Raw genomic sequence first — 25607 nt, 5'->3', positions numbered from 1 at the left:
CCTGGAGCTGATGATCAAGGAATCTACTGCTTTAGGCAATGTGGATAAGGGGCAATAGTTAGGAGCAGTATGATTGGTGTGTGACCCTTGGGTATAATCCCTAATCCTACTCAGTGTCTGGTGCCTCTGGTTGTAAATGGGGGGTGGGGGCGGGGGGGGGGGGGGGGGCTGTGTAGGTATTGGCTGAGAACAGGATTGGTGTCAGTCCAAGGCCCTTCCCCACCAGCTCCGCACTCAACTAACCTGACAACACTCAGGATCCAGGCTCGCAACTCGTTGGGGCATCGGGAGAACAGTCCCCGTGGAACTTGCTGCAACCTATGGGTGAGTTGGGTGCTCAATTGAAGGTGAGGAAAAATCAGGCAGGACTGGTGAAGCATCCCTGGAAATGTAACCGCACCAAAAGGAAGCTTTTGTGAGCTCGTGTACATTTGGCAGAACCTTTTATTTATTTGATGCTTAAATACTGGCCTGGGCCCATATCCACCCCTCACTCAACATGACTAAAACAGGCCATCTACCCATGGGGAGCACGCTAGCACAGTGGTTAGCACTGTTGCTCCAAAGCGCCAGGGCCCCAGGTTCGATTCCCAGCTTGGATTACTTGAAGTCTGCACGTTCTCCCCGTGTCTGCGTGGGTTTCCTCCGGGCGCTCCGGTTTCCTCCCACAAGTCCCGAAAGACGTGCTGTTAGGTGAATTGGACATTCTGAATTCTCCCTCTGTGTACCTGAACAGTCGTCGGAATGTGGCGACTCGGGGATTTTGACAATAACTTCATTGCAGTGTTAATGGAAGCCTACTTGTGACAATAAAGATTATTACTATCATTATAATCACACTGCTGTTTGTGGGAGCTTGCTGTGCACAAAGGTGCTGCCACACTTCCTACAGGATAACAATTACACTGTTGAAACGTATGTCGGGATGTCCTCATGTCATACAAGATGCTATATAAATGCAAGTCATTGTTTCTTTGACATTTCACAAAGATTTTTTAAACGTGTCCTGTAATTTCCTTTCGGGCATTTTGAGTCCTGTGAGGAACGAGAGAATAATTCAGAATCTAAGAATGTCGTAACGGGAGATTCCTTTCCCTTGTTGCTAGGAGGCAGACACGGATGAGAACCAAGGGACGTTGGACTTTGAGGAGTTCTGTGCGTTTTACAAGATGATGTCCACACGGCGGGACCTCTATCTTCTGATGCTGATGTACAGTAACCACAAGGACCAATTGGACACGGACGACCTGAAGAGATTTTTGGAGGTGGAACAAAAGGTGAGCAGTTTGAGTCAGAGTCAGTTCGAAGCACAGTGATGTCTTCCTAATGTAGACTCCCAGTCAAGACTCCAATTGGGCAGAGGGCATGTCGCTGGCCCATCAGAAACATGTTTTGAACTGTTAATGGCTTGCGGGTATCTGTCTACCATTATCGATTAACAAGAGCACAGTGTTGGGGGGCAGAACAGGAAGATTTCCTGCTCGATTCTCAGTCCGTCCTGAGCTAATTGAGGCAGCAGACAGGGTTTTAATTAACGGACAGAGGTTTGAGACGGGTAACGTGGGGCAAGAGAAAAGGGCAGCCTGTTTTATTTTTATATAAGGTATCTAAACTCATGGTGGGTAGGTGACGGATATCGGTGAGATGTGGGATTCAGATATATTGGTGTCAAGAGGTATGAGGAGAGTGTGAGAGTATTATGTTGAGATAGGGGAATCAGCCATGATCAAATTGAATGGCAGAGCAGGCTCAAAGGGCCAAAGGACCGACTCCTATTCCTACGTTCTAGCTTTCTAAGGTGGGAATTCAGATATATTGGTGAGGTGGTGGCTGGGTTGCATTGAGAGACACGGGTGAGATGGTAGGTGCATAGGTCTGGTGGCACAGTGCCCCTAGCTCTGAACCAGAGCCGCTTCAGGACCATGGGTCATAACCTGGCCAAACAGGTTAATTATCAACCCGTAAATTTCTTCCAATGCGCCTGTGACAGACAGTGAGAGTGGAAAAGATCCTTGTCAGCCAGACAGTGTGGTGGCTGCAGCGTAACTGCCTCGCCCACATTCCCAGTGGAAAACATCGTCCTTGCATTGTGGGACTGCTGGAAAGACAGAGAGAGAGAGAGAGATTGGTTGGATTAAAGGATATTGGTGAGATGGTAGATAGGTTTGATTGAAAGAGGCAGCACGGTGGCCTAGTGGTTAGCATTGCTGCCTCACGGCGCCGAGGTCACAGTTTCAATCCCGGCTCTGGGTCACTGTCCGTGTGGAGTTTGCACGTTCTCCCCGTGTTTGTGTGGGTTTCACCCCCACAACCCAAAGATGTGCAGGTTAAGTGGATTGGCCATGCTAAATTGCCCCTTAATTGGAAAAAATGAATTGGGTACTCTAAACATTTTTTAAAAAAAGGTTTGATTGAAGGATATTGGTAAGATGGTAGATTGGTTTAACTGAGGTCTTGATAAAGAGGGGAATTGATAATGAAAGTTGAAGAAAGCTGGAGCTCCTGAATGAGCTGATCCCCATAGCGGTATATCAAAGGAGCTGATACTCATAGCGGTATATCAAAGGAGCTGATCCCCATAGCGGCATATCAAAGGAGCTGATCCCCATAGCGGCATATCAAAGGAGGGATGGGGTGACAACAGCATCTGTATTTTTCATGGAAACAATCACAGAAACAGGACACAACCAGAGAGAGAGAGAGAGTGACCAAAAGCTTGGCCAAAGGCAGGATTTTAATGGGGAAAGAGGTGGAATCATTGAATCATAGAATTTACAGTGCAGAAGGAGGCCATTCGGCCCATCGAGTCTGCACCGTCTCTTGGAAAGAGCACCCTACTTAACCCCACATCTCCACCCTATCCCCGTAATCTTGCAACCCCATCTAACCTAAGGTCAATTTATCATGGCCAATCCGCCTAACCTGTACGTCTTTGGACTGTGGGAGGAATCCGGAGCACCCGGAGGAAACCCACACAGACACGGGGAGAACGTGCAGACTCCACACAGGCAGTGACCCAAGCCGGGAATCGAACCTAGGACCCTGACGCTGTGAAGCCACAGTGCTAAGCACTATGCGACCGTGCTGCCCATGGAGAAGCAGAGTGGTGTTGGGTGGCAATTCAGTCGGGCCTTGAAATCGGAAGACACAGGCCTCAGTGGTGGTGAAGGGTTGTGACATGGGGAGAGGGTGTGGGAAAGAGAGTGCGCAAGAGATTGGATTTTAAAGGAGAAAGAAGTGTGGAGGAGTTATCTGGCTGGATGGATTCATGGAGAGAGGGAGCGAGAGACATATCGAGAAGCTTGACTGTGAGCTTGCAGTTTAGAAGGTTGATTTGGTAGGGGGAAGAAGAGTAAGGTTGGTGGACGAGTTTAACAATAACTTTGTTTAAACTTCAGCCTGTTGCAGACTGATGATAAGGCTTTAAATATAATGCCGGTCATTAATTTGCAATTTGTTTGCCATCTCAGAGCAATGTTCTGTGCCCAGTAAATAGATGAATGGTACAGTAGAAGTGGGACTCCCGAGACTGTTACACATGCTGAATATGCTGAGACAGGCATAGTCCTCCATGTTTATGGGCTGGCAATATTAAAAACAGACAGCTGTGTTTACTTTGTCTCTGCCCAATATTTCTGAAGGATAATGTAGCTAAGCTTATTTCCCAAGGTGTTAACATGATATAATAACAGCTTCACCCGCTGCCCGTATCATTACCAATTTGAACAGGTGAGCGAACAGCAAAATTTAGTCCTAAAATCTTGTCATATATTCGAATAAGCAATCCAAGCAACTTCATTCAATCTCACTTGCCCTTTGTTGCTCGATACTGCCTCTTGTGGGCTCTGCTGACAGTGCCCTGAGCTCTCATGAATTACAGTTCCCAATTATTTTTTTCCAATTCAGGAGCAATTTAGCGTGGTCAATCCACCTATCCTTGCACATCTTTGGGTTGTGGGGGTGAGACCCACACAGACACGGGGAGCATATGAAAACTCCACACCGACAGAGACCCAGGTCCTCAGTACCGCAGGCAGCAGTGCTAACCATTGCGCCGCCTTGCCCCCTATGTCCCATGAACTATAATTGTTCCCCATTTGCCTCCCTTCTGCCCTCTGCCTCAGGAGAGCCCCAGCCCTGCCCCGCATTTAACACCAACCCCAGAGACATTGAAAATTCAAACTATCTTCAAAGACTCAGCCCCCCCCCCTCCCCCTCCCCTACTGAGCGCCAAGACAGGCTTAGAGGGCCGAAGGGCCTGTTCCTGTGCTGCATTGTTCTTTGTTCTTTGACAGCAGGAGAAATCGCTTCGTGGCCTCCGATTGGATACACTGAGTGAGCATGACATCATAACATGCTGCATCCAATGGCGCACTTGATGTCTTTTCAGCGCTGTGATTGGATGGCAGATAAATCCGTCTGCAAACCCCAGACCATGGAACGGGCCAGTCACTTCAGTGAAACACCACACTAACTAGTTGAGTCCAGCCTGCATTCAGCAGGTTCAACGTATCTGCATTTCTTCTCACATCAGATAAATAATAGAGAGAGAAAGACCAGGGGTCAATACATTGTCCTACAGCTGGAGACACCTGAACAGGCTGTGATTCTGCCTCACTCCAGCTGCAGGCTCACAGACATTGACAGACGTTTAACACAGGTGTTGTGTACGGCAGCACGGTGGCCTAGTGGTTAGCCCAATCGCCTCACGGCGCTGAGGTCCCAGGTTCGATCCCGGCTCTGGGTCACTGTCCGTGTGGAGTTTGCACATTCTCCCCGTGTCTGCGTGGGTTTCGCCCCCACAACCCAAAAATGTGCAGAGTAGGTGGATTGGCCACGCTAAATTGCCCCTTAATTGGAAAAAATAATTGGCTAATCTAAATTTAAAAAAAAAAAAACACAGGTGTTGTGCTGTGATGCACGATCAATAACCACAGAAACGAAGGAGTAGTCCGAATCGAAGGCTTTAATCTACAAGATGTTTCCCCAGCAGCTTGAGTACAGAAAGAACGATGGCTGCTGGGAAACATGGGTTCTTATACTCCGCCTCAGGGGCGGAGCTACCTTCGTCTTGACCAATGAGAAAGCAACACTTGGGCCAATGGGCAGCGAGCCTTCTCCACCAATAGCAGCTAACACTCCCAAGTACCGTAGTACCTCTAGTCATACTACCACATGCTGTTAAGAAAAGAGCCCACGGGCGTGACTGGAAATTGACCCCCTCCCACCAGCTATAGCACGCAATGTTTAGGGTAAATGAAGATTATCATGATTTGGGAATGCCTGCAGACATGAACGAGAATCTACCTGCAGCTTTAACACTGCTGATTCAGCTGATCAAGCACACTTTTCGTGGAGCAGGATGTGAGCATTTCTCACACCTACTTTCCCCAAAGGTGCGAGGAGCCCTTGCTGGCAGAGACAGCACAGCAGGTACGAGGGAGAACGTGCACAGCTTCTCCAATGTGGAACTGCCCATCATCGAGCACCTTGACCCTCCTGGTGGCTCCTACAAGGTGGAGTCGAGCAGCGGTAATTCTGAAGTGAAGCCCGGAGAGAATGTCCAGAATAAATGTTGCCTGAACGTTGGTGAAGTCTCGATGAAAGGGTCCCAGAAAGTTTCCCGATGTGCTCTTGAAATCCTCTTCCCAGCTCCAGTAGCAATGAAAATAAAATGGGGACTATCTTTTTAAGCAACGTTTGAAATCGACATTAATGTTAATGCCCAAATAGCTGGTTCCTGTTGGGAGAAGGTGTTTGATGAAGCACTCTCCATCAGCACCCTCTGTGACGTTTCTAATTGAAGCGGCAATGAGCTGTTCAATGATCCACAGGATGACTCTTCCTGGTCTACGCTTCAGCTCCTATAAAACACAGATTTCCACCTGTGTGTCTGTTGTTGGTGCTATTCAGATCGAAGATGGCACAGGTTTAAGTCTTGCGCTCCCATCTCTCCCACACACTATCCCCCCCACCCCTGCATCACGGCAGCCACACCCCACCCCGTCCCACCCTCACACCAACCCCTGCCCTCACTCCTACAGACACTAGGGGCAGAATTGGGCGTTTTGGCTCGGGACCCTGACTAAGGGTCAAAGGGCAGCCTCGACACCGCACCGTGTTGGGAGCAAGTCACCAGACCTTGTTTTTCCCTGAATTACACGGTAGCACAGTGGTTAGCATTGTTGCTTTACAATGCCAGGGTCCCAGGTTAGATTCCCGGGTTGGGTCACTCTCTGTGTTGGGTATACACGTTCTCCCCGTGTCTGCGTGGGTTTCCTCCGGGTGCTCCGGTTTCCTCCCACAAGTCCCGAAAGACGTGCTTGTTAGGTGAATTGGACATTCTGAATTCTCCCTCAGTGTACCCGAACAGGCGCCGCAGTGTGGCGACTAGGGGCTTTTCACAGTAACTTCATTGCAGTGTTAACATAAGCCTACTTGTAACAATAATAAAGATTATTATTATTATTGAATTAGCTGATTAGGCCAGAGGGCACACACGCCATCCAACTGAAGATGGTGGGTGAGCTCTTTTAAAAAAATAAATTTAGAGTACCCAATTATTTTTTTCCAATTAAGGGGCAATTTTGCGTGACCAATCCACCTACCCTGCACATCTTTGGGGTGTGGGGGTGAAACCCACGCAGACACGGGGAGAATGTGTAAACTCCACACGGACAGTGACCCAGGGCTGGGTATCGGACCCGGGTCCTCAGCGCCATCGGCAGCAGTGCTAACCACTGTGCCACCATGTGGCCTGGTGGGTGAGCTCTTGAAGCTGGGGGACCAATAGGAGGCCCTCTGCGCGGATGAACTACAGAGAGAGGTGCCTCCATCTTGAGGCGGCCCTTTGCTTTTGGCCACCATTATTGTGAGGCCTGGTAGGCGGGTTGGAGAGGAGAGGGGGGGGGGGGTAGGCTTCAAAGTCTGTTTGGAGCTCAGGCCCGCTGCCAGTCAGCCAACAGGAGGCCAGTACCAGGTAGCTGGTGTGTTGCCTAACCCATGGAGGCTGCATGGAAAATTCCAGCCAGTTCCTCATTCATGGCCTTAATTGATCTTTTACTGAGCTCATTAAGCTACACGCTGCCTGCAGGCAGGGAGCCGGCCTCCAGCAACACAGCTCGCATCCAAATGGTGCCAGCGAGCCATTATACACCCACCCTCCCCTGTTCTCGCTGTCATTACGGGGTGAAAATTCTGCGCAGTGTCTAAAATGTTTACAACTCACAGGCTGTGCGCATTCCAAAAATAAACACACTCATCTCTCCTTTCTGACATATCCCACATTCCTACACATTCTGCCCTCCGTGATGGGTGTGATATCCAACCATGCAGTTCAAAGATAGTTCCTTACAGAAGGCCAGCTCTGTGATCTAAACGTTGTCAGTTTAAAATGTGCCGAACGCCCCAGAATTTCACACAATGCCAAAATAGAATTGAGTTTTAATCTTTATTATTAGATTGGTGATTTGTTTTTAATGATTGTCGAGTTGAAGGACATGGTTCAGGGCCATCCTGCGCTATGTTTCCAAGCTCCAGGGATTTGTGCAGCTTGTGTATCACATCTGGAGGTAGCTGAAGCTAAAGCCGGAATGACAGCTTACTTCTCCGATCCTTTTTCTCTCTCTCCCTCCCTCTTGGTCACTCTGGAACATGGAAGATATGAGTACGCCATTCAGCCCTTCAAACTGCTCCGCCATTCATTATGATCATGGCTGATCACCCCATCCGTTCCCACTTTCCTCCCATATCCTTTGAGCCCTTTAGCCCCAAGAACTATCTAGCTCCGTCTTGAAAACAAAACAACGTTTCCGCCTCAACTCTTTCTGTGATAGCAAATTCCACAGGCCCACCACTCTCTGCGTAAATGAATTTCTCCTCCCACATATCCTTCGACTGTCACCCACCATCAGGAACATCCTTCTTGCACCTACCCTTTCTAGTCCTGTTAGAATTTTATAGGTTTCTATGAGATCCCCCCCCCCTCATTCTTCTAAACTCCAGCGAATAGAATCCTAACTTAGTCAATCTCTCTTCATAGGTCAGTCCTGCTCTCCCAGGAATCAGTCTGGTAAACCTTCTCTGCGCTGTTTCCATAGCAAAGACATCCTTCCTATAAGGAGATCAACACTGCACACGATATTCCAGGTGTGGTCTCACCAAGGCCCTGTATAATTGCAGCGAGACATCCCTGCTCCTGTACTCCAATCCTCTATGAAGGTCAATGTACCATTTGCTTTCTTCGCCACCTGCTACACCTGCATGCAGACCCTCAGCGACTGTACAAGGGCACCCATGTCTTGTTACACATTCCCCTCTCTCAATCTATAGCCATTCAGATAATAATCTGCTAACCTCACATTTATCCACATTATACTGTATCAGCCGTGCATTTACCCACTCACTGAGCTTGCCCAAATCACACTGAAGCTTCTCTGCATCCTCCTCACAGCTCACCTTCCCACCCAGCTTTATGTGTCTGAAAATTTGCATATATTACATTTAGTTCCCTCATCTAAATCATTTTTTTTTTAAGCGGAAAATTAGCGTGATCAATCCACCTACCCACCTTTGGGTTGTGGGGGTGAGACCCACGCAGACATGGGGACAATGTGTAAACTCCACATGGACAGTGACCCGGGGCCGGGATCGAACCCAGTCTAAATCATTAATTATATTGTGAATAGCTGGTGTCCAAGCACCGATCCCTGTGGCACTCCACTAGTCATTTCCTACTCTTTGTTTCTTGTCTGCCAACCAGTTTTTTATCCACCTCAATGCACTACCCCAATCCTCTGTGCTTTAACTGTACACGCTGATCTCTTAGGCGAGAATTTGTCGAAAGCCTTCTGAAAGTCTAAATAAACCACATCCACTGGCTCCCCCTCTCGTTCCATCCTCAAAGAATTCAGTAGATTTTTCAAGCATGATTTTCCTTTTGCAAATCCATGCGGACTCTGTCTGATCCTGCCACTATAGCATCTTCCCCACTACCAATATCAGGCTGACTGGTCTACAATTCCCTGTTTTCCCTCTACCTCCCTTTTTACATAGTGCGATTACATTAGCCACCGTCCAAACTGCAGGAGCTGTTCCAGAGTCTGTAGCATCTTGGAAAATGAACACCAATGCATCCACTATTTCTAGGGCTACGTATGTACTCTGGGGTGTAGATCGTCAGGTCCTGGGGACTCTCAGCCTTCAATCCCATCAATTTCCCCAACACCATTTCCCTACTAATGCTGATTTCCTTCAGTTCCCCCCTCTCACTAAATCACATGTTCCCGGGCAGCACGGTGGCCTAGTGGTTAGCACAACCGCCTCACGGCGCTGAGGTCCCAGGTTCGATCCCGGCTCTGGGTCACTGTCCGTGTGGAGTTTGCACATTCTCCCTGTGTCTGCGTGGGTTTCGCCCCCACAACCCAAAAATGTGCAGAGTAGGTGGATTGGCCACACTAAATTCCCCTTAATTGGAAAAAATAATTGGGTAATCTAAATTTATAAAAAAAAAAAAAAATCACATGTTCCCCAATATTTCTGGCATGTTACCAGTGTCTGCGTGGGTTTCGCCCCCACAACCCAAAGATGTGCAGGGTAGGTCAATTGGCCACATTAAATTGCCCCTTAATTGGAGAAAATGAATTGGGTACTCTAAATTTTTATTTTTTTTTAAATAAAAATTTCTGGCATGTTATTTGTGAAGATAATATTTTGTTGCTCAGCCATTTCTTTGTTCCCCATTATAAATTCCTCTGTATTTGACAGTAAGGGACCAGCATTTCTCTTCACCAATCTTTTTCTCTTCACATATCTCGAGGAACTTTTACAGTCAGTTTCTATGTTCCTCGCAAGCTTACTCTTGTACTCTATTTTCCCCTTCTTAATCAATCTCTTTGTCCTCCTCTTGCCGAATTCTAAACTGCTCCCAATCCTCACTGTTTTTTCTTGGCCAATTTGTACGCTTCTTCCTTGGATCCAATACTATCTCTAATTTCCCTCGTAAGCCATTGTTTTCTTTTATAAATTTAGAGTACCCAATTCATTTTTTTTCCAATTAAGGGGAAATTTAGCGCGTTCAATCCAGCTACCTTGCATATCTTTTAGGTTGTGGGGGTGAAACCCACGCAAACACAGGGAGAATGTGCGAACTCCACACAGAGAATGACCCAGAGCCGGGATCGAACCCGGGACCTCAGCGCCGCGAGGTGGGCTAACCATGCTGCCCTCGTAAGCCATGGTTTGACCATTTTTCCCATTTTATTTTTGCGTCTCATACTGTTGTGGTTTCCTTTATTCAGACTCAGGACCCTAGTCTCAGAATGAACGACATCACTCTCCATCTTGATAGAAAATTCTATCATATTATAGTCTCTCATCTCCAAAGTGCCTTGCACGACTAAATTGCCAATTATTCATTTCTCATTACACAATACCCAGTCTAGGATGATCTATTCTCCAGTTGGTTCCTCAACATATTGGTCGCGAAAACCATCCTGTATACACTCCAGGAATTCCTACGCTACGGTATTGTTACAAACTTGATTTGCCCAATCTAAGTGCAGATTAGCGTCACCCCTAATTACAGATGTTCTTTTATCGCATTCATGTCTTGTTTAATGCCACTTCCAACATCGCCACTACAGTTTGGAGGTCTATGTACAAACCCCAATAACATTTTTTGCCCCAAGATGTTTCTTAGCTCTACCCATGCAGATTCCATATCCTTAGAGCTAATAACCTTCCTCACTATTGCATGCATCTCCTCCATGACCAGCAAGACAACCCCACTGCCTTTTCCTTTCTGTCTGTCCTTCCTAAATACTGACTACCCCTGGATGTTCAATCCCCATCCCTGATCGCCCTGCAGCAATGCCTCGGTAATCATTTAAAAAAAAAATTTAGAGTACCCAATTATTTATTTTTCCAATTAAGGGGCAATTTAGCATGGCCAATCCACCTACCCTGCCCATCTTTTGGGTTGTGGGAGTGAAACCCATGCAGACACGAGGAGAATGTGCAAACTCCACACAGACAGTGACCCAGGGCCGGGGGTCCTCAGCGCCGTAGGCAGCAGAGCTAACTGTACCACCGTGCTACCCCCATGCCTCGGTAATCTTGACTAATCATACCTATTTAGGCCTATATGCGTGATTAATTCATCCACTTTATTGCAAATGCTCCGCACATTAAGGCACAAAGCCTTAAGGTTTGCCCTTTTAACATTCCTTGTTTCGTTCCCATTATTTTTCACTGTGGCCCTGTCTGTTTCTGTCCTTGATTTCTCTGCCTATCACTTTTCTTATTCCCCTTTCTGTCTTTTGTTCTTTTCAGTGTTTCCCCTTCCTCTGACTCCTTGCATTGGTTCCCCCCGCCATTTTAGGTGAATCTGTCTCGCTGGTTCTTGCTTTCTTTCCCTCTTTGTCTCCCTCTCTCCCCATTTGTGTCTTTCTTTCTGTCTATCCATCTCTCACTGTCTTCCTCTGCCTTTATCCCGGTTCTTTTCTTTCCTTGATGAACACAAGTCGCTTCCTTCTGTTTCTGCCCGTTTGAACTGCTTTCTTGTGTTTGTATCTCTGTTCCTCTCTCTCCCACCTTCTTTTTGTGCCTATCTGTCTCACACTGTCTCTCTCCCACTTTATCTTTCCCTCTGTCTGTCTACCCTACGCTCACTTTCTTTTCTCTCCTTACCTTGCTGGTTCTCCCTGTCTCACTGTCTTTTCTTTCTTTTTCTCTTTATCATTATCTCTCTCCTACTCTCCCTTTGCCTTTCTTTCTCACTGTGTCCCTTTCCAACTGTCTCTTTCCTCTGTGCACTCACTTTCTGAGCGCCCATTGCTGTAACATTCTGTCAGCTAAATGATGCATGACAGACATATTTGGTCCTCCACTGTGGTCAGTCAAAGTTCATGGGATCAGAGAGAGGTCCCACCCTGTGACAAGCATTGGGGGTGGGGGGTGGGGATGCAGGGGTACCTTCACCACTCAAGGTCATAGGTGACTCAGTTGAGGGAGGGAGGGGTCTCCCCTGGAAATTAAAGTGTTGTTGCCCTCAGCAGTATCCATTTTCCAAAACGTGGCATTCCAAACCAAAATATTTAATTCCATATTCAACTTTCCTGGGTCCAGACCTCAATGTGCTGGTTGTTACCTCAAAACCGCCCCGTGGAGACCAGTGCCTTTGGTACGTGTGCCTACGATATCAAGTCCCACTGAAGATTCAATAGTCAATGTACCCTCTCTCTTCAAGACAATGATCTTGTAAGGGTCCGACGGAGCTTCAGATTAGGAGGCTATCCTGCCTTCTTTGGCATTGGGTCACCTGACTTTGTTTCCCGATGAGTTCACGCCAAATTAGCCACGGGTTTTCAGCTGGCCCTGCCTGATCAGCTTCTGGCAACTCTTGGCGGGTCTCAGTGCGTTACACTCAATGGCCGCCACTTCCCCTCCCCACGGCTCCGAGCGTTGCCGCTTTGGGCCTCACTCCAGTACTCGAGCACATAAACCGGTTGGCATTCCTGTGCTGTCTTTGTGGATGAGGCTTTGAACTTAGGCCCCATCTTCCTGTTCAGGTGAAAGTTAAGGATCTCATGTTGCTGTTTGGAGGACAGAATGTTCAGTGAAAGCTCAGGCCAAGATCTCCAATTAATCAAAGTCTGATGAGCCGTTCATTCATCTCATTGTTGTTTGTCGGCAGTTGCTATTATTGATTTGCTTCCCTTCATCTGAACAATCTGAAAGTAATTCGTTGCATGAAGCACTTTTGAGGCATTTAGATGTGATAAATGTTTGCATAGATGTCAGTGTTCACTCGCAAACTGGATCGAAGGTGAAGCTCTTGTTACTTTGGGCCCTTAGCAACAGACACCAAAGTGGCATTTAACAAAGGGTTGTCTGGTGCAGAGATAGAACTGGAGCTAAACTAGGAAGTGTCAGAATTGTAGAATCATAAGTGTTTACTATGATTGAGGAGGCCATTCAGCCCATCATATCTGTATCAGCACTTTGCGAGGGCGATCCAAAATGATTCTTACATTCCCCATGGCCCAGTGTCAATCAATATATATCAATATTTAACCAGTCTGTGCTTATATTGAGCCCGTGTATATCAATATTTAGCCAATTGTTGGGACCACTCAGCCAACCTGTCAATATTGACCTGTTAATATCAATATTAAGCCAGTATAAATCAATACGTCACCAGTACTCAGCCTGTGCAAATACCAACATTTGATCAGTTTTATGGAAAACGGGGTGGGTATTTTCAGAGACCGTTTGCGAATTCTACTTTTTTGTTTACTTTTGAATTTTGGTGAAATTCTGCCCTCAGCTTCGAAACGTTTCAGGTTTTATCAGGGGAGACCGCTTTAGAAAACTGTGCAAAGATCATTGCTTAATTTGTAATAGTAATAGGTATTGAATACAGGAATTTTTTAATCTTACCATCTTAGGGCAGCACGGTAGCATTGTGGCTAGCACAATTGCTTCACAGCTTCAGGGTCCCAGGTTCGATTCCGGCTTGGGTCACTGTCTGTGTGGAGTCTGCAGATCCTCCCCGTGTGTGCATGGGTTTCCTCCGGGTGCTCCGGTTTCCTCCCACAGTCCAAAGATGTGCAGGTTGGGTGGATTGGCCATGATAAATTGTCCTTAGTGTCCAAAATTGCCCTTAGTGTTGGGTGGGGTTACTGGGTTATGGGGATAGGGTGGAGGTGTTGACCTCGGGTAGGCTGCTCTTTCCAAGAGCCGGTGCCGACTCGATGGGCCGAGTGGCCTCCTCCTGCACTGTAAATTCTATGATAATTACACCATCTCCGACACTGATTCATTCTAATTGGATTTCCCCTCCTCCCGCAGTTTTCCTACGCTGTATTGACCCTAAATCTTGATTGAACTCAGCTTTTCTACTGCCCGTTTGAATGTAGCCTGCAGGTTCCTTCATCTCTGCTTCCCGATAAAAAAGAATGACCTCAGTGTACACTGGTTCAAATATTTCTGGGATTTAAAATGTGAGCCATTAATGTTTCTGTAATGCTTTCAGGAAGTAACATTTTGTGTTAAAGTATGTGAATAATGGCAGTAGTTAAGTGTAACATGCTTGGGAGAAATAAATCCTGCAAATGGCCAAGTCCCTACACTTGCTGGGGTTTGTGCAGGAGACCAGAATTGAATGAGCACAGAGATCTCGACTGTTTGCTATCAACTAACAGCTCCCCTGTGGCCAGACCAACCTTATTATCTTTCTGTGGATCGATAGGCCTGAACAGTGTTGAACCTTCAGTGGCTACAAGTAATCAGGACATCCTGCGACACTGAGCAACAGGATTAGAAACCATCCCCTGTGATTAAACATCCAGCTGTCTGTGTGTGCAGCAGGATGTCTAATGAGACATAAAGCAGGAAGGTGAATCCATCTCTGAGCCTCTCTCATCATTCCCACCCTCTACTCAACAGATGAAAGGTGTTATGAAGGAGCATTGTCTGGAGATTGTGGATAAGTTTGAGCCGTGTCTGGAGAACCAGAAGCAAGGGGTCCTCGGGATTGACGGTAAGTTTGTGTGTCCCCTCACCCCCGTAATCTCTCTCCTTGATGATTCTTTGCTGAGGCCGTGGTTCCACAGGCACTGCCCACCCTCTGGTACTTTGCCCAGGTAGCCATTCCTCACGATTCTGCCCAGCCAGTGGATGTTTGCAGACTCTTAGTCGAATGACGGGTATCACAGGAGAGCCTTGACCCTGTCCCTTTATCAATAGCTCTCACACACACAGACGCGCACACAAAAATACACACACAAAAACATACAAACACATACAAACGTGCACATACACATGAGCATACACGTGTGTGTTCACATTCATTCACAAACCCACACACACACATATATTTTTTTTAAATTCAGAGTACCCAATTCATTTTTTCCAATTAAGGGGCAATTTTGCGTGGCCAATCCACCTAGATTGCACATCTTTGGGTTGTGGCGGCGAAACCCATGCAAACACGGGCAGCACGGTAGCATAGTGGTTAGCACAATTGCTTCACAGCTCCAGGGTCCCAGGTTCAATTCCTGGCTTGGGTCACTCTCTGTGCGGAGTCTGCACGTTCTCCCCGTGTGTGCGTGGGTTTCCTCCGGGTGCTCCAGTTTCCTCCCACAGTCCAAAGATGTGCAGGTTAGGTGGATTGGCCAGGCTAAAATTGCCCTTAGTGTCCAAAAATTGCCCTTAGTGTTGGGTGGGGTTACTGGGTTATGGGGATAGGGTGGGGGGTTATGGGGATAGGGTGCTCTTTCCAAGAGCAGGTGCAGACTCGATGGGCCGAAAGGCCTCCTTCTGCACTATAAATTCTATCAATGTACAAACGCCACAAGGACAGTGACCCGGAGCCGGGATCGAACCTGTGTCCTCGGCGCCGTGGGGCAACAGGGCTAATCCACTGCGCCACCGTGGTGCCCACACACACACATGCTAACTCACAAGCTCGCATCCCTTTTCCAACAGGAGTCAGAGGATACAGATCATGACTGATTGTTCTGAAAGAAAATAGACTTTCCCAGTTAACACTGATGTCAGTCATGGGACCCAAATCATCAACTGATCTTACAAGGCATGAACCCAGTTTGGATAAGAGAATTTTTAATTTTGATGCTCAAGAACATTGTGTTTATCCATTGATATTGCAAAGAAAGAGGGCGGCACAGTGGTGCAGTGGTTAGCACTGCTGCCTGACAGCGCTGAGGGCCCAGGTTCGATCCGGGCTCTGGGTCACTGTCCGTGTGGAGTTTGCATATTCTCCCCGTGTCTGCGTGGATTTCGCCCCCACAGCCCAAAGATGTGCAGGGTAGGTGGATTGGCCATGCTAAATTGCCCCTTAATTGGGGAAAAAAAGACTCTAATTTTATTTTTAAAAAGATATTACAAAGGAAGAAATACTACTGGTCAATAATATTCCTTTTATGATTGTCCCAGTTAAGACTTGTAACCTGGGGTTGTTGCAATGACACCATGCTTGGAGACTTTGCCGCTTGTAAAAAATTCAGCCCCTGGATATTAGATCACAGCACAGTGGAACCTCCAATATCCCGCCTCCTTTTATATTCCATCCCAGTTACCAGGCGGTTGATTGCTATTCCTATCTAGAAAGAGGAGGAGGCCATTCAGCCCCTTAAGCCTATTCTACTATTCAATTATATAATGGCTGCTCTGATTTGCCAGCTCCATCGACCTTCCTGAGCTCGATATCCCTGAATATCTCTCTCTAACAAAAGAAATCTTTATCATTTTCAGGGTTAAAATTATCAAACTTCTTTTCATCCCCCAGGTTTCACGAACTACATGCGAAGCCCAGCTGGCGATATCTTTAACCCTGAGCACTACAAAGTCAACCAGGACATGACACAACCCATGAGTGACTATTACATTGCCTCCTCGCACAACACTTACCTGATGGGGGACCAGCTGATGTCTCAGTCCCGAGTGGACATGTATGCTTGGGTGCTGCAAACTGGCTGTCGCTGTGTCGAAGGTAAGACCAAGACTGCTCACTCTCCCTTCTGGGTCTAATTGTACATTTCTCTCCGGGATGCACCTCGCATTGCAGGAGGTGCGAATATCGCTCCCAGGTCTCCACCACTTAAAACGTCCACGTTTTTAAAATGTGTCAGTCATAGCTCAGGGGCCTCCGACACAGAAGATTGTAAGTTTGGGTCCCATTCCACGTCATCTCTGGGATGGCGCTCCAGTGAAGCACCGAGGAGTGCGTCGCTGTCCGAGGTGCTGACCTTTGGACAAGACATTAAACTGCAGCCGCGTTTGTCCTTTCAGGTTAATGTGAAAGATCCCACGGCGCTATTTTGAAGAGGAGCAGGGGAGTTCTCCCCTGTGTCTTGGTCAATATTCATCCCTCAACTAACATCACTGCAGGGCTAAATCGCTGGCCGTTAAAGCAGACCAAGGCAGGCCAGCAGCACGGTTCAATTCCCATACCAGCCTCCCCGAACAGGCGCCGGAATGTGGCGACTAGGGGCTTTTCACAGTAACTTCATTGGAGCCTACTCGTGACAATAAGCGATTTTCATTTTATTTCATTTCAAACAGATTACCTGGTCATTGATATATTGCTGTTTTTAGGAGGTTGCTTTGTGTCAATTGGTTGTCACGTTTCCTGCATTACAGTAGTGTCTGTACTGTAAAAATGTACTTTATTGGCTGGAAAGCACTTTGGGACATCCTGAAATAAAAAAAGGTGCGATATAAATGAAGATCTTTCTTTCGTGCATAATCCAAACAGGGTAACCATTAATCTCAACGTCAAAATTGCCGGTTAGAGTGTCTTATGTTTATTTGGGCAGAAACAGATGACGCAAGATGGAATGAAAAGAAGATTCTCTTTCTCTGCTGCCAACCGGTAGTTAAGGCTGTAAGGGAAAGTCTAAAAACCGAATCAGAATATGTCACAGTATTTGCCCTGTCATCTGATGACACCTGACCCCACTGTCAGTCGCAATTCCGAGGTGACAACACTCCACAGTTTCACAAAGAACTTATTACAATAGGCATTAATATTTCCATTATAACAGTCAGCACAGAATGGCTGCAATTTTATAAATGTTAGAATTGTCATTAAAATAAATTGGCAACAGCTACCTTTACAACAGCTACTGAACGAACATGATAATCTTCTTTCCAAGTGAGTTTCTAAACAGAGTTTTATAAAGCAAAAACACAATGCAAACACAAAATATGTATTGGTTTTCAAGTGGCCCATTATAGTAACAGGAACACAGCTGCAAACTACTTGACACCGTATCAACGACACTGTGTGCCAGTTACTGCGGAACTGGTGGGAACTCGGCTGCATTTTGGGTCTTGGGCCGGTTTAGCACAGTTGGCTGGACAGCTGGTTCGCGATGCAGAGCGAGGTCAACAGCGCCGGTTCAATCCCCGCACCAGCTGAGGTTGTTCATGAAGGCCCCGCCTTCTCAACCTTGACCCTCGCCTGAGGTGTGACGATCCTCGGGTTAAATCGCCACCAGTCAGCTCTCCCCCTCAAAGGGGAAAGCAGCCTCCGGTCATCTGGGCGACGTTACTTACTTATTTTGGAATTCTTTTACTGGAGTTTCCAGGAAAAAGGATTTGGGGTGCAACGTTTGGGCAGGTTATTGGGGGGGATTTTCCCTGGATACTTCAGGCGCTGAAGCGTTGGTCAGCTTTCACTACTCACCTGCTGTTGAAGATGGACTGACCTCACTTTGTTTGAAGAGGAGTTTCGTGTCTGGCGATTTTCTGTGACACTTTGTTCAGGCTTATCGACATTTTCCCCCAAAATTCACTGAGGGCGCCAGCTGAAGAGAGTGTGAATGGCGTACCCCTCCACCTCTTTGTTCATCACAGGAGCCACCAGGACAAAGGGATTGGGAATTTACTCGGGGTCTCCCCCTTGGTCTAGAAGTTGAATGGGAAGAAATTAGAGCAGGCAGAGCAGTACCAGTGGTCTCCAGCCCCTGTGGGTAGAGGACATCCTCTTCTTCTGAAGCTCCTCCACCAGAACCCTCAGAGCTGTGTCCGAGGGCCAGTGCACCCTCTCCCTGATCCTTGAAACATCCTGTTGTGTTCCAGCCAACACATTTCCCATCTCCAGTGGAAGATGCTGTGTGTGGAGGCGACTTGTACCATCCCCCAAAAATTGCAATTAATCGGGCAGCACGGTGGCACAGTGGTTAGCACTGCTGCCTCACAGCGCCGGGTTCCCAGGTTCGATCCCGGCTCTGGCTCACTGTCCGTGTGGAGTTTGCACATTCTCCCCGTGTTTGCGTGGGTTTCGCCCCCACAACCCAAAAGATGTGCAGGATAGGTGGATTGGCCACGCTAAATTGCACCTTACTTGGAAAAAATGAATTGGGTATTCTAAATTTTTTTTAAAATTGCAATTAATCAGTGCGACATCTTCAGGTATCAGGGCACCTCTTCCTCCCTCCTTTCTCATTTCTTCAAATAAATTTAGAGTGCCCAATTATTTTTATTCCAATTAAGGGGCCATTTAGCATGGCCAATCCACCTATCCTGCACAGCTTTGGGTTGTGGGGGTGAGACCCATGCAGACACGGGGAGAATGTGCAAACTCCACACAGACACTGACCCAGGGCCGGGATCCGAACCCGGGTCCTCAGCACCGTAATCCCAGTGCTAACCACTGCTCCACACACCACCCTTCAAATAGCCCTGTTAAGAAGCATGACTGGGACAAGTTTGTAGCCGTCAGATTGGGGAAGACGCTTGTCACCTCATTCATCAGCTGACCTTCCAAGACATGGTTGAATGTTTCCAGTTTAGTCAGCAGTTCAATATCGTTGGTAGCTTGGTGTTACAGCAACTTGCATTGATATAACACCTTGAATGTTGCAATAAAGTGCCGAGCCGCTTCACAAGAGGGTCACCAAATAAAGGTTTTGGCGAAACTACAAGAGGCAAAAAGGGGTCACCAAAAGATTGATCAAAGAGTTACGATTTCAGAGTTTCCCGAAAGAAGGAAGAGGGGTGGAGAGCTTGAGGTCCAGGCAGGAAAAGGTGCAGCCATCAATGGGGGGATGATTAAAATCGGGAATGCATGAGAGGCCACAAGAGGAGAGCAGATATTTTGTAGGGTTTTGGGGTTGGAGGAGGTCACAGAGGTGGTGAGGGTTGTTGCCCTGGAGGGTTTTGAAAACAAAGGGCTGCTTTCAGGATAGCTGCTGTAAGCAGTGCCTTTTCTGAGTAATTATGTTGTCTTGCAGTTGACTGTTGGGATGGACCAGACGGAGAACCCATTGTTCACCATGGGTACACACTCACCTCCAAGATCCTCTTCCGAGATGTGATCGAAACTATCAACAAATACGCCTTTGCGAAATCTGAGTGAGTGCTGAGATTATGATGTATGACTCATGGCAGCAAACTAATGAAAAGAAGCAGTAAGCCCAATTTAAACAGAGGCTTAAAGTGATTTTTATTCCTCACTGACCCATCATCACTTCTAGCGCATGGACAGCTCGGAGTTAGATACAGAGTAAAGCTCCTCTACACTGTCCCCATCAAACACTCCCAGGACAGGTACAGCACGGGGTTAGATACAGAGCAAAGCTCCCTCTACACTGTCCCCATCAAACACTCCCAGGACAGGTACAGCACAGGGTTAGATACAGAGTAAAGCTCCCTCTACACTGTCCCCATCAAACACTCCCAGGACAGGTACAGCACGGGGTTAGATACAGAGTAAAGCTCCCTCTCCACTGTCCCCATCAAACACTCGCAGGACAGGTACAGCACGGGGTTAGATACAGAGTAAAGCTCCCTCTACAGTGTCTCCATCAAACACTCCCAGGACAGGTACAGCACGGGGTTAGATACAGAGTAAAGCTCCTTCTACACTGTCCCCATCAAAAACTCCCAGGACAGGTACAGCACGGGGTTAGATACAGAGTGAAGCTCCCTCTACACTGTCCCCATCAAACACTCGCAGGACAGGTACAGCATGGGGTTAGATACAGAGTAAAGCTCCCTCTACACTGTCCCCATCAAACACTCCCAGAACAGGTACAGCACGGGGTTAGATACAGAGTAAAGCTCCCTCCACACTGTCCCCATCAAACCCTCCCAGGACAGGTACAACACGGGGTTATATACAGAGTAAAGCTCCCTCTACACTGTCCCCATCAAACCCTCCCAGGACAGGTACAGCACGGGGTTGGATACAGAGTGAAGCTCCCTCTACACTGTCCCCATCAAACCCCCCCAGGACAGGTACAGCACGGGGTTATATACAGAGTAAAGCTCCCTCTACACTGTCCCCATCAAACCCTCCCAGGACAGGTACAGCACGGGGTTGGATACAGAGTGAAGCTCCCTCTACACTGTCCCCATCAAACCCCCCCCAGGACAGGTACAGCACGGGGTTGGATACAGAGTGAAGCTCCCTCTACACTGTCCCCATCAAACCCTCCCAGGACAGGTACAGCACGGGGTTAGATACAGAGTAAAGCTCCCTCTACACTGTCCCCATCAAACACTCCCAGGACAGGTACAGCACGGGGTTAGATACAGAGTAAAGCTCCCTCTACACTGTCCCCATCAAACACTCCCAGGACAGGTACAGCACGGGGTTAGTTACAGAGTAAAGCTCCCTCTACACTGTCCCCATCAAACACTCCCAGTACAGGTACAGCACGGGGTTAGATACAGAGTAAAGCTCCCTCTACACTGTCCCCATCAAACACTCCCAGGACAGGTACAGCACGGGGTTAGATACAGAGTAAAGCTCCCTCTACACTGTCCCCATCAAACACTCCCAGTACAGGTACAGCACGGGGTTAGATACAGAGTAAAGCTCCCTCTACACTGTCCCCATCAAACACTCGCAGGACAGGTACAGCACGGGGTTAGATACAGAGTAAAGCTCCCTCTACCTCAGCAACGAGCCCCACCCTTCGAAGAGCAGCCTCAATGTGAAGTTGCCCACATTCCACACCAGCCCTGTGGCATTGCAGAGTAACATTGGCCGGGATGTTCCGGTCCTGGGCGGGATGAATGGGAACAGCCAGCCAAACATCCATTGACACCAGCGGGACCGGAAGATCCTGCCGGTGGACGGGGCTGGAAAATCCCAGCCGTGGGGCGGAATTTACCGGCTGTGCACGCCGGCGGGATATTCCGGTCCCACCCACAGCACACGGGTTTCCCGATGACGAGGGGTGCAGTCAATGGGAAATCCCAGCTGGGGGGGCCGCCTCCTTGGCGGGTTGCTTGATCTGTCCCCCATTGAGTTTTGACAGTTTTATAACTCTGTTGATGGTTCGGTTCGATTCTGAATTGCAGATACCCAGTCATCCTCTCAGTTGAAAACCACTGCAGCGTCCCCCAGCAGAAGAAGATGGCTCAGGGCCTGTGTGAGATCTTGGGTGATAAACTTGACGTTACTTCAGTACATGAGGAAGACATGACACAGCTTCCTTCACCCGAGAGCCTGAAGGGCAAGATCCTGGTGAAGGTACGGAGGCAATCAAATCTTTATTAATATTTAGTGAGACTTGATGAGGCCATTATAAACATGTTTTTCATAGAGACTGATTATAGCCTATTATGTTTTATCTGAATCCAATTTGAGGAAAAGAAAGCTGTCAATTTAATTATTTTCTGACGTTGCTACGGTAACATGCCCCTCCCCCTCCCTCTGCCACAATTAAAGGGTTCTGTTCAACACAAATTATTTGCCTTTATAAATTACCTTCCGTAGGCTCAGGGATCTTTGAACAACTTCACAGCCACTGAGCTGCTGGTGGTTGTTGTAACGTAGGAAATGCGGTGGGCCGTTTGTGCACAGCAGGTTTCAATCCGAGACAACGACTCGGGGCGGCGGGATCTACCGGCCGTGTCGCACTCGGAAAGCAGCGCAGTGTGGGCGGTAGTCCCGGGAGATCCCTCCTCCCGGATAAAGCCGGCGGGCCGCACCTCGCGGGATCTAACGCGATCTCAGGAGGTGTGAATCCCTCCCATTGTGGGCGGGATCACTTTCTAGCAAGTCTGGATATTAGAGTGAGACAGCTCGCTCTGCATTCCCAAGATCCGCCCACGGCCATGGATCTAACCCCTTTGCTGTGGAGATTTCGGGTGAGTGCTGTTCAGTGCTGGTCCTCTACAAATGGTACTTGTGGGGTGTCCCAGGGGATTGGAGGCCCCTGGGTGCTTGCCCTCTGGGCAGGGTGCCAACCTGGTACTGGCTGCTCAGGTGGCAGGGGCACTGCCAGGCTGATGGTGCTCAGCTGCCATCTTTTGTGTGGTGGGGATGGGGCCAGTTGGAGTGCCCTGTGTGTGGGGGTTGCCGAGGACCCCCTTGATGGTGAGTTGGAGCTTGGGGGGATCTGATGAGTCTCATGGGGTGGAGAGATCGGGACGCCATTTCTGGTGGGTGAAGTTCCTGAGTGCAGAATACGGGACTGAGTGAGGCCTCGGCTGTGTGCTCCCCGCTGAGGCCCCTGATCTACCCCAACAGCCGTTTGATGGCGTGGTGTTTCTCTGATCATTAGTGGTGATTCACTAATCGGGCGCACGATAGGCCTTTCTTCCCATTTGGGTAGATCGCGACCTAGATTTTTATTTTTGGTTGGGAGATAGGGTGGGATTTGCTCCCACATCAGCATATTTTGCGGAGGCCGTCACCATTGTGCTGGCGGGGGGGGGGGGGGGGGGGGGGGCTGGCAGTCACGCCGCTGTCCACAGCTTTTCCCATTGTTTACACCCCCACCAATGGTGGGGGTGGGGGGTAGTCGGCGTTGGCGGTCCCGTAAGATCGCGCAGTGGGAACAGCCGGAAAGCTTTGACCATAGTGTTCACAGAAATCGTAGAATTTACAGTGCAGAAGCAGGCCATTCGGCCCATCGAGTCTGCACTGGCTCTTGAAAAGTGCACCCTGCCCAAGCCCACACCCTATCCCCATAACCCAATAACCCCACCCAACACTCAGGGCAATCTTGGACACGAATGGTCAATCCACCTAACCCAGAGGTGGGCAAACTTTTCCGTGCAAGGGCCACATTCAGAAATTCACAATTTTAAAGGGCCGCATAGTATATTAATTAATAGTCCCGGTTGTAACCAATTAGCGTGCGGCATATACCTCAGCGCTTCCCCCGGCGGCATCCTGCCTTTAGCCCTCTTTTTCTCTACTTTTCAACAATGGCGCTTCACCCTGTTATGATTCTGGGCGCCTCATATAGAACATAGAACACAGAACAGTACAGCACAGAACAGGCCCTTCGGCCCTCGATGTTGTGCCGAGCAATGATCACCCTACTCAAGTCAACGTATCCACCCTATACCAGTAACCCAACAGCCCCCCCATTAACCTTATTTTTAAAAAAAATTTTTTTTAAAAATTTTAAAAAAAAATTTTTTAAATAATTTTTTTTTTTAATGACTTGATCTTGGTGGGCCGCATAAAGACCTGCGGCCCGCGGGCCGTAGTTTGCCCACCCCTGACCTAACCTGTCAATCTTTGGACTGTGGGAGGAAACCGGAGCACCCGGAGGAAACCCACGCACACACGGGGAGAACATGCAGACTCCGCACAGGCAGTGACCTAAGCCGGGAATCGAACCTGTTGACCAGGACTCGGGGAGACCTGCCGTGCTTCTCTTCAGGTAGCGTCCCTCCTGTGTGAGAGTGTTCCCACTGCAATAGATTGGAATCTGGGAAATTGTTTCCACTTGTGGCTGAGCCCAAAGCAAAGGGGCATGAATGTGAGATAGGTGCTAGCAAATCCATTCAAGAATTGAGGCGATATTAACAATGAGATTATGGACCAGTCTGTCACATGGAGTGTTTGATGCAGAGAGCGTTGATGCATTTCATGGGAGGCTTGACACCCAAGGGAGGAGGGAATAAAGAGGATCAAAAAGCAAGGAGGTGACAGGAGTATCTTCCAAATCACTCAGGGAGTCTGAGCTTTGTGGCAAGTTGAACACAAGTTGCAGTCTGGAGCTATGGATAGTAATGGCAGAGGATCCAACTGTTTTCCATCAGAAGGCTGGCCAGGAATTGATCTCGATTTTAGCCCCTGTCATTGGTGTGTGTTGGAAGGAATAACACGTTTGACTGCTTTGCGAATGCACCTCCCCTTGGCCATCAGGTCCTGGGGTGAGACTCAAAACCAGAGTCAGGGACAGGGACGCCCACTGCACCACAGAGACGTCAAAGACAAAGTAGGAGGAGGTAAATAGAGTGGGAGGGAGAAGTATCCCTCACTGGCGATGTTATCTGTCACCGTGCTGCGGCCCCTCACTGGCGATGTTATCTATCACCGTGCTGCGTTCCCTCACTGGCGATGTTATCTATCACCGTGCTGCGTTCCCTCACTGGCGATGTTATCTATCACCGTGCTGCGGTCCCTCACTGGCGATGTTATCTATCACCGTGCTGCGTTCCCTCACTGGCGATGTTATCTATCACCGTGCTGCGTTCCCTCACTGTCGATGTTATCTATCACCGTGCTGCGTTCCCTCACTGGCGATGTTATCTGTCACCGTGCTGTGGTCCCTCACTGGCGATGTTATCTATCACCGTGCTGCGGTCCCTCACTGGCGATGTTATCTGTCACCGTGCTGCGGTCCCTCACTGGCGATGTTATCTGTCACCGTGCTGCGTTCCCTCACTGGCGATGTTATCTGTCACCGTGCTGCTGTCCCTCACTGGCGATGTTATCTATCACCGTGCTGCTGTCCCTCACTGGCGATGTTATCTATCACCGTGCTGCGTTCCCTCACTGGCGATGTTATCTGTCACCGTGCTGCATTCCCTCACTGGCGATGTTATCTATCACCGTGCTGCTGTCCCTCACTGGCGATGTTATCTATCACCGTGCTGCGGTCCCTCACTGGCGATGTTATCTATCACCGTGCTGCGTTCCCTCACTGGCGATGTTATCTATCACCGTGCTGCGTTCCCTCACTGGCGATGTTATCTATCACCGTGCTGCGTTCCCTCACTGGCGATGTTATCTGTCACCGTGCTGCTGTCCCTCACTGGCGATGTTATCTGTCACCGTGCTGCTGTCCCTCACTGGCGATGTTATCTATCACCGTGCTGCGTTC

At 48.5% G+C, this 25607-nt stretch overlaps 1 protein-coding gene across 10 annotated transcripts in view; it reads left to right on the top strand.

Annotated features, from left to right (window-relative positions):
• The window catches only part of plch2a (phospholipase C, eta 2a), a 312536-nt gene that overhangs the window by 183836 nt on the left and 103093 nt on the right, over positions 1-25607 (top strand). For all 10 annotated transcript variants that reach the window (XM_038822387.1, XM_038822389.1, XM_038822384.1 and 7 more), the window contains exons 5-9: positions 1107-1277; positions 14449-14542; positions 16310-16513; positions 19761-19881; positions 21838-22009. In XM_038822387.1, the coding sequence (XP_038678315.1) occupies positions 1107-1277; positions 14449-14542; positions 16310-16513; positions 19761-19881; positions 21838-22009 (762 nt within the window). The remainder of the gene's footprint in view (positions 1-1106; positions 1278-14448; positions 14543-16309; positions 16514-19760; positions 19882-21837; positions 22010-25607) is intronic.

Source organism: Scyliorhinus canicula, chromosome 16, assembly GCF_902713615.1.
Source record: "Scyliorhinus canicula chromosome 16, sScyCan1.1, whole genome shotgun sequence".
NCBI classification, from domain to species: Eukaryota; Metazoa; Chordata; class Chondrichthyes; order Carcharhiniformes; family Scyliorhinidae; genus Scyliorhinus; species Scyliorhinus canicula.
The sequence above is the reverse complement of the archived record's forward strand: the minus strand, read 5'-3'. Positions and strand labels throughout refer to the sequence as shown.